Source organism: Fragaria vesca, linkage group LG1 (assembly GCF_000184155.1).
Source record: "Fragaria vesca subsp. vesca linkage group LG1, FraVesHawaii_1.0, whole genome shotgun sequence".
NCBI lineage: Eukaryota > Viridiplantae > Streptophyta > Magnoliopsida > Rosales > Rosaceae > Fragaria > Fragaria vesca.
The window spans coordinates 1230847-1240008 of record NC_020491.1 but is presented as its reverse complement, the minus strand read 5'-3'; the positions used below and the strand labels follow the sequence as shown (position 1 = coordinate 1240008).

Below are 9162 nucleotides of genomic sequence, written 5' to 3'. Positions count from 1 at the left end.
GCAAGAAAAGGTCGATTTTTCTGATAAAAAAACAATAAACGCCGATTTTACATGAGCAATAATAATTTGATTACGTGGCAATGAAAATTCTGACCATTTCGATATAGTTTTCGTATATCGACGGCTCGGCATCGGTTGAGATGAAAAAGGTTGGCAATTCTACTGCGACAAGACCTATCCGTAAACTTAGACAGTAACACTTTATGACATTTAGAGTGGAGCTGGTCTTCCCATATAAATAGTTGAATCATGCATGGACATATATATAATAATTTAAAAGAAAAATATACAAAGAATAATTACAATGGCTTTGGTCTATAATCATCATTTCTTTCATAATTGAATGACTAGCCTAGTTAGTTAATACGCGTGCGTACAAATTTTTTATTAAAAAAGGCGTGTATTTTGTATACAATCTTTGAACCTTTCAGATCTTCTTCACTCTTCCCCTTCAACCATTCCACCATCTTTGAAGCCTTCAGATCCTCCATCATCTTTGAACCCTTCAGAGTTTCTTCTCTCTTCCCCTTCAACCCTTCCACCATCTTTGAAGCCTTCAAATCCTCCACCGTCTGAACATTCAGATCTTCTTCTCTCTTCTCCTTCAACCCCTCCACCGTCTTTAAAGCCTTCAGATCCTCCACCATCTTTGAACCTTTCATATATTCTTCTCTCTTCCCCTTCAACCCCTCCACCATCTTTGAAGCCTTCAAATCCTCCACCATCTTTAAACCTTTCAGATCTTCTCTTTTCCCCTTCAACCCCTCCACCATCTTTGATGCCTTCAGATCCTCCACCTTCTTTGAACATTTCACATCTTCTTCTCTCTTCCCCTTCAACCCCTCCACTATCTTTGAAGCCTTCAAATCATCCATCATCTTTGAATTCTTCAAATCTTCTTCTCTTTTCCCCTTCAACCCTTTTTCCATCTTTGTAGCATTCAGATGCTCCCGTTTCTAGTTACCCATTTGGTAACGCTTCAGATGATCTCCACCTCTACGATTTACCATCAATAGAACTTTAGGTATTGGAAGGTGACCCAGAATAGGGTTTGGCCCAAGATTGGGGCTTTCTGCGTTGGTGGGTATATGGGGATTTGGGTTTTGATGGATCGATAAATTGAACTGCGTTGGTGGTTATATGGGGAATTAGGGTTTAAGCCAAATATTGGGTCTTTAGGGTTTTGAAAAATAGATATCGAATTGCGTGGGAGAACATTTGAAAAATGATGATGGAATGTTAGGACCGTTGTGTTGTACCCTTGTATTGTCTTGGGCTTATGTGTTGATTTAACTAAGTGGGTTGTTACTTAGACTCGGGTCGGGTCTTCCAGTTATCAGGTAACTAGGGTTGGTTAGTCGAACAACTATATAAGGCAAACTTTATCTTTTGTAAGATCTATACCCAAAAAAAAAAAAAAAAAAAACTTAATTTTCCTTTCAATTCTCTACAATTTATCATTTCAATTTCCCTTCATGGACTTAGGTCCTAACATGGAACATACTTTCTCTTCTCTTATATATATGTGGACACATAGTATAAGTGTAGTAGATTCTTGTACAGGGCTAAGCCCATAATCGTAGGTAGGACTAAGGCCCTTTCGGCCCACTTGTAAGCAGTTATATATAGTAGGTAGTTATCGTAGGAAACTTTTTTTCATGTTTGTAGCAGATTGTAGTTTTTTTAAAAGGGCTGTAAACTTCTATGATTGGGGTATGGATGAAGAACTGATTTGGTTTCTATGATTGGGGTATGGATGAAGAACTGATTTGGTTTTATCTTGATTTCCTTTGTTTTCTTAGTTCAGAAGTAGAATTATCTTATCAAATGACCTCTTTTATGTAGTCAAAATGATTTTTAACCAAGTTTTCTCAAACTAATGAAAATTGACCATCTTGAGGGAGGAATAGTCATAATTGTCCTTGTCATCATTCTTCTTTGTAATTGTTTTATTGTATAATTTTTGTACCAAAACTCTTTATATTCTTATTCGATCATCAATGGAGACTCCTCTTTTTATTATTTTTTTCATATTTTTATTTCAAGTGTTTGATACAACAGAAGACTCCTCTTCAGCTCTTCTCCTTTCATGGAGCTCATCTTTCTTTATCTCATACGACTCATCTTCCTCTTCAAATATTGTATTTTATTGCTGATAACAAGTTGAGAAACATAATCTATTTGAGAACATGGCATAAGAAGAAGAAATCTGTTGTTGAATTCATGAGTAGATCGAGCAAGTTACTTTCAGAGCCAAGTAATTACTAGCATAGCCTCTTTCTCTTCATCTGTGAAGTGCGTAAGGCCCAATTTGTCACATTCCTCATCAGCATGTTTTATGAAATTGTTCATAAAATTTAATACTCCTACGCTAGTATTTTCATACTTCGTCCAAAACTCAATTGCAACATCTTTAGGAAGCTTTCCATGAGGATAAAAATACACCTGGACAAACACTGGTTTCCCCTAATAGTAGCGTATATGTCATACTTTATAGCCTGCCCGTACGATTTGTAACCTTGCAAGCCATTGGTTATTTTCTTCAGAAACCTCACAGAGTGCTCCACAAAAGTTAACTTTCCATAGCTGCATCCGTATGTGAAGTGACACAACAGTCCCTTGAACAACAAAATGTGATCCATAGGCTCCTGAATCTTTGAAATAATATAATCAAGACACTTTACGAGATGGTTCATGTCGACACTAGCAGCTGATTTCTTCACATTTACGAACTCCAAACACATAGACTTGTGTTGTTCGATGATGCTAACTATAGCCATCTTGTTTTTTGGCTGAGTCCTTGATGGATTGGGTAGGCGCACATGGCCGTCCATAATAGCAATATGTTTCGAAGAAAAGGGCATTTTAAGGCTCCCTCTAGTGACGAACCTGTTGATCATAGACTCACCCACACTTCTGAAACAACCATAAACACAATTTACTGTATTGGGATTAAACAAATCAAAGATCAAATAAGTCAGATTGAATGTTAAGCAAACAATGTAGGTAAGGCAATGTAGGCTTACCGCAACCATTGCCGGAAACAGGGGTCTAGGGAATGGTACCAAACCTTCACAGTTTGGTTAGGAAAACTAATATGCACTCTTTTGCAGATCTAAACAAACTGACTGCGAGTTTGAATAAAGTGAGAGAGAGTCCTGCTACACGGCTCGCCCTCGTCCTCCTCTGTTGGCGGCTCCCGCTCGTCCTTCTCCCTTTTCTGCTTTATCTTCTCTGCCTTTTTCTTCTCCTTTCTCTGCTTAACCACCTCAGCTACATTATAAGGCTTTTGATCTTCGTGTGTTCGCTTTAAAGGATTCAGACCTTCTTCTCTCTTCCCCTCTACTATCTTTGAACCCTTCAAATCTTTTTCTCTCTTCCCCTTCAACCCCTCCACCATCTTTGAAGCCTTCAGATCCTCCACAATCTTTGAACCCTCCAGATCTTCTTCTCTCTTCCCCCCTTCCATCTTTGAAGCCTTCAGATGCTCCCGTTTCCGGTTACCCATTTGGTTACGCTTCAGATGATCTCTACCTCTACGGTTTACCATAAATAGAACTTTAGGGTTTGGCCCAAGATTGGGGCTTTCTGCGTTGGTGGGTATATGGGGATTAGGGTATCGATGGATCGATAAATCGAACTGCGTTGGTGGGTATATAGGGGAATTAGGGTTTAAGCCAAATATTGGGGCTTTAGGGTTTTAAAGAATCGAAATCGAATTGCGTGGGAGAACTTGTGAAAAATGATGATGGATTAATGTTAGGACCGTTGTGTTGTACCCTTGTATTGTCTTGGGCCTATATGTTGATTTAACTAAATGGGCTGTTACTTGGACTCAGGTCGGGTTCTCCAGTTATCTGGTAACTAGGGTTGGTTAGTCGAACAACTATATAAGGCAGACTTCCTCTTTTGTAAGATCTATCCAAAAAAAAAAACTTATTTTCTTTTCAATTCTCTACAATTTATCCTTTCAATTTCCCTTCATGGACTTGGGTCCTAACATGGAACATACTTTCTCTTCTCTTATATATACGTGGACACATAGTATAAGTGTAGTAGATTCTTGTACAAGGCTATGCCTATAATCGTAGGTAGGACTAAAGCCCTTTCAGCCCAGTTGTAAGTAGTTATAGTAGGTAGTTATCGTAGGAAACTGTTTTTCATGTTTGTAGCAGATTGTAGTTCTTTTAAAAAGGCTGTAAACTTTTATGATTGGGATATGGATGAAGAACTGATTTAGTTTTATCTTGATTTCCTTTGTTTTCTTAGTTTAGAAGTAGAATTATCTTATCAAATGACCTCTTTTATGTAGTCAAAATGATTTTTAACCAAGTTTTCTCAAACTAATGAAAATTGACCATCTTGAGGGAGGAATAGTCAGAAGACTCTTCTTCAACTCTTCTCCTTTCATGGAGCTCATCTTTGAGAAACATAACAAGTTGAGAAACATAAATCTATTTGAGAAACATGGCAGAAGAAGAAGAAATTTGTTGTTGAATTCATGAGTAGATTGAGCCAGTTACTTTCAGAGTCATCAACGCTAGTTTCTTGTTGGTGACAAAGTGCATCCTTTAAGCGAAGAAATCTATGAGATGTTGAAAGAAATGAATAGGCTTTTGGATATGGCTGGTTTTGTGCCTGATACATCTGAGGTACTCTATGATATGGATGAGGATGGAAGGAAGGGGTTTTGAGTCATCATAGTGAGAAATTGGCCATTGCTTTTGGTTTGATCAGCACAAAACCAGGCACGACTATTCGAATTGTCAAGAATCTTCGAGTATGTGGAAACTGTCATTCAGCTACAAAACTAATATCCAAGATCTTCAATAGGGAAATTATTGCAAGAGATAGGAATCACTTCCACCATTTCAGAGATGGTTCTTGTACGTTCATGTAAGGACAATTGGTGAAGTGTGCCTTGAAGGATGATACGCAGGTGTTAAATTGCAATGCCATTTTTGATCATTTATGCAGATAAGTGTCTATTATAAAAATCGGATAGAAATTGAACCAGTTGAGATGGAAGAAAAATGCATTATATTATATTAAAGGTTGATAACTGCGTGCATAGATTTTTTACCTCTACTACAATGAAATACCATCTCTGCTTATTTATAATCAAGAGGATGGATTCACATAAGAACAACAACAAGAACAGTAATTTAAACTCAAATTAGTGATTGGAATTCATGCTTCATAGTTAGAGCTAGCCTTGGTGGAAGGAGTTCCTCCTTGCGGTTGCCAAAATAGTCTTGTCAGCCACTATGAAATATGCCATTCCAGCCGCTGCCATGATATTCAACATAAATTCCATCAATACGTAAATACTACTCATGATGATACATAAAGAAAGAAACTTTTTATGAAGATCATGACAGAAGGCAAGGATTGATAATCAACATGTGGAGATTATGAGAGCCTGAGCAGGGGGATTCAGATTAGCTTTTGCCCAAGGTAGCATTCTCACACTAGCAAACTGCATATAGAGCATAATCTTCATTAGTTTAGGGAAATTATTGCAAGGGATAAGAATCGCTTGAAACCTAATTATTGTGATCAATAACATTATCATATGTGGATTGATATTTCTTTTTCCAGATAGATGGCACTAGCTGGAAACCTTAATTTGTGATTTTTTTTTCAACGTCTTAATTTGATTGAAAAAACTGTATGAACGGGCATGACTATTCACAATTGACAAAACATAAGAATTTCCTCTCAATTCCGAAAAGATTTTGTTAACCTATCTTTTAGTCTTTGGTAGACGTGGATGTTGAAAACCATGGAAATGAAATCGTTTGTGAATGCTATCTTTTTAATTAACCGAACCACATTTTCAATGCTTAAACGTGTATTACAAAGACTGAAATAAGTTGATCAACAACTATACATGAAAATTGCTTGTATTGTAAGTAACCGAACCTAAAACTTGAATAGATGCAGCATCTTTCGGCCAAATGGTGCGCAATGAATCCCTACTTTGTTGATTCATTTTGAAACTCTTGCAGGAACCTAAACCACCATTGCCTCGTTTCTGTTCCACTTTATCATCCGAAGTGGAATACAGGGTTTCCATTAGAGGCATCAGTTGATGATAATCCAAGTATAATAACTTTTGAGAGCTTCATCTACACATTTGCCAATAGAAAATGGTTCGCTATCAGCCTGGAACATTTTCTCATTATTAACTCTAAGGCCCTTCCTTAATGAACTTTTACTTTGTTATATAACTAGCTGTCAAACAATATAATTCTAGCACAAATAAGCACACGACTTTTAGTGATTTAACTGCTTCTTCCCATTTCTATCTCTGCCTGTCACCTACTGACTATCATAATAACAATTTACTCTTAACTGATAAATATGAAACAATTGAACCCGTTACACAGCAATACGCATAGTTAGAATAGCAGATGTATCACATCTATACTGTGTGAAATAGAACCAGAGTTTAATGTATGTATATATATTAAAGGGAAGAAAGGAACACCATCAATAATTTTACAACAACGAGACTATATGTCCCATCTCTTTTTAACCCGGAACATCAAGGCTGATGATCTAATGTCATCTTGCGGTACTTGGAGCATGAATTGAACCTTCATCTTCAATGGAGCTGTCTTTGCTTTGCCAGCTTCATCCCCAACCTGAAACAGGATGGACTCTCATTAATATCATGTTATCACAGAGTGAGCTACCCAATTTCTCAATCAGACCAGACAGTTTCCCAACTCATTACTGATTTCTGTGATGGAAATCTAAATGTTTTAATTCTACATAAATACTAGCAAAAGTTCTTAATCACAGTTTTTCTAACAATATTAACAAACTATTGCACAATATCATTATAAAGACAATGCGATTTCATAATTCACAATATAAAGCCACACATTGTGAATACACTAGGACTTGTGCAATAGTTTGTGTGTGTGTGTGTGTTTGCGTGCAAAGGACTTGTCTAGCGCCACATATATCTTATGGTTCCTCCAAATTTTCTTATTAAACACTGCAGGCTGTTCAGCAAATGCCTCTTTTGTGCCAAGTGGTGAACTCAAGCCTTCTCCAAGAACAAAAATAAGAAAAGTATCTCTGAGTGTGACAATCTCAACATTCATGATTTCAGCCTGTTACAACATTGTAACATATCCATGTGATTTAAAATACAAAATAAATCTGTAAGAACTTACCCAAAGAGATGCCCAGCCGAGGCGCACCTCTGAATCATAACCAGCTTTAAGTTTTAGGTCCTTGCCATATGTATGCTTGTAAACCGCACTCCAGTAGTCGGAATCAAAATTGTACCAGTAACTGGATGAAATCATCATAACATCACATTACAACCTTTCCGATAAACAGGACATAGATGAAGTCATCTAAATTGAACCAATGAACTGTTATGTACATAACAGCTTGATGAATAGTCTTTAACAATTAACTTTATATACATCAACTGCTCAAGATCTGCTCGAGATAGCTTGACAGATGGGTGCAAAACTGCAAATCATCCATTTTTAAATTCTAGTCTCAAATGCTTGATCCATCATGCCAAACTGATTAGTTATTGGAGAGAGGATTTGCTTTGCAACATTGCAAGGGCACACACGAATTTACCATATTAGGCAAGTAGCAAAGGACATAGAACATGTTATAAGAAGTGGCAAACTAACTCTACCTGAATCGGATTTCATAAGCACAAAAGAAAGCATCATATTTGTTTCACATAACATTCATATCTAGCGTTCAAAAAAAAAAGTATTTACATCTGTCACCACTCACCAAGCAAGTGAATCATGAACTCAACAAACAAAAACCAAAACAAATGAATAAAATTTGTACGCTTACAGAGAAGAAAGAAAAACGGAAGAGATTACTAACCTCAACTTGTCTGAAGGACCAAACCGACGCTTAAAAGCAAATGACAATGCATTTGAAGGCAGAGAAATAGATGGGATAAAAGACATCTCCTCATCCTGTAATAAATTTAAACTGTCAGCAACAATTTTCGCAGAGAGGAAACAACAGAATATGATTATAGAAAGCAGCAGTCTTCTGGACTGCATATCAACACAACAAATCCAAGCATGTTTTGCAAGTGAAAAAAAAAAATAATAATAAGGCGACAAGCATGTACCTTGAATGAGTATCGTAACTTCAAATCGTCATGTACATAGCGAGCAGTGCAGAGGCCGTTCAAAAGTTGGGCTTTAACAATGCCATCCACAGATAATATTTTGTTCGCCTCCTCCTCTTCTTTTTCCTCCAAAGTAACTTCACCAAGGGGGAATTTAAGGGTAGCTTTAGGCTGCAGCACCAGAAAAGTAATCAAGGCAATATAACTTCACTATGACTCTCTTTGGGCATGCAAGATTGCAAGAAAAACACTATTTCATGTTAAGTGGTGCAACAATGTATCCTATTCTCTTGGCAGCAACAAGAAGATAGTGAACCAGTTAAAGGTGTCCAATTAAAGACTATACTTGGTCTAATTAGAATTAGTTGGTAAGATTAGAGAGAAAAACCAAGTGTAAAGGGAAGGGACTGACAAAGCCAGCAGAAGGGAAATGAGAAGAGAGCTGAAGAGCATAGCCAGGGTCAGCGAGCTGGGTAACCATTGAGACCTCGCCTTGTTGGGCCTTGAGATCATGGGAAGCACGGAACTGCACACGGGGACCAACATCGATGGAGCTGTTGAGGAGAGTGGACTGATCTTCAAAGTTGTAGTGGAGGGAGAGGTAGCGAGAGATGAAGGAGAGGTGAGGCGGAGAGAGGTCGCCCTTGTGGTCGTTGCTGAAGGAGAGCTTCAGCTTGGCCAGACTGTCCAACACCTTGCATGACACCTTGTGGAAGAACACCGCCGAGTCGCTGTCGAACTCCGACGTCACTCGGACCGAAGGCCTTTTGATTTTGGAGGAGATGCAGCTCGCTATCGGATTCGGAGCTGGCGGCGGTGGCGGAGGTGGAGATTCAGGCGGGTGGTGGTTAGGGTTCGGAAGGGTGGGTGGTGCTACTGCTGCTTCTGACTCTGCCATCGCTCGCTGGTAGATGCCTATCGAGTGTGATGACTCATATGCTGCCTTCCCACCTTCTTTTTTCTTTTTTTTCATTTTCATTTTTTTCATTTTCGTCAATAACAACAACTTATGCTATTGCTACATTTCA

The 9162-nt window shown here is 38.0% G+C and overlaps 1 protein-coding gene across 1 annotated transcript; it reads right to left on the bottom strand.

Moving 5' to 3' along the window:
- Positions 1-6343: 6343 nt before the first annotated feature.
- Positions 6344-9155, bottom strand: LOC101304903 (outer envelope pore protein 37, chloroplastic-like). Its single transcript, XM_004287136.1, has 5 exons — positions 8547-9155; positions 8135-8305; positions 7879-7973; positions 7191-7311; positions 6344-6650 (listed from the first exon to the last, which is right to left on the bottom strand). The coding sequence occupies exons 1-5, from the start codon at positions 9120-9122 to the stop codon at positions 6519-6521; spliced, it is 1095 nt and encodes a 364-aa protein (XP_004287184.1). The 5' UTR covers positions 9123-9155; the 3' UTR covers positions 6344-6518.
- Positions 9156-9162: the final 7 nt, after the last annotated feature.

Bases quoted from the DNA above. Each gene is read 5' to 3' on its own strand.
- LOC101304903 (XM_004287136.1), bottom strand. From the start codon at position 9,122: ATGAAAAAAATGAAAATGAAAAAAAAGAAAAAAGAAGGTGGGAAGGCA. The intron at 7,312-7,878 runs GTTAGTAATCTC...GATTTCATCCAG, and splicing joins GGTCCTTCAGACAAGTTGAG to TTACTGGTACAATTTTGATT. The intron at 6,651-7,190 runs GTAAGTTCTTAC...ATCCTGTTTCAG, and splicing joins TCGGCTGGGCATCTCTTTGG to GTTGGGGATGAAGCTGGCAA.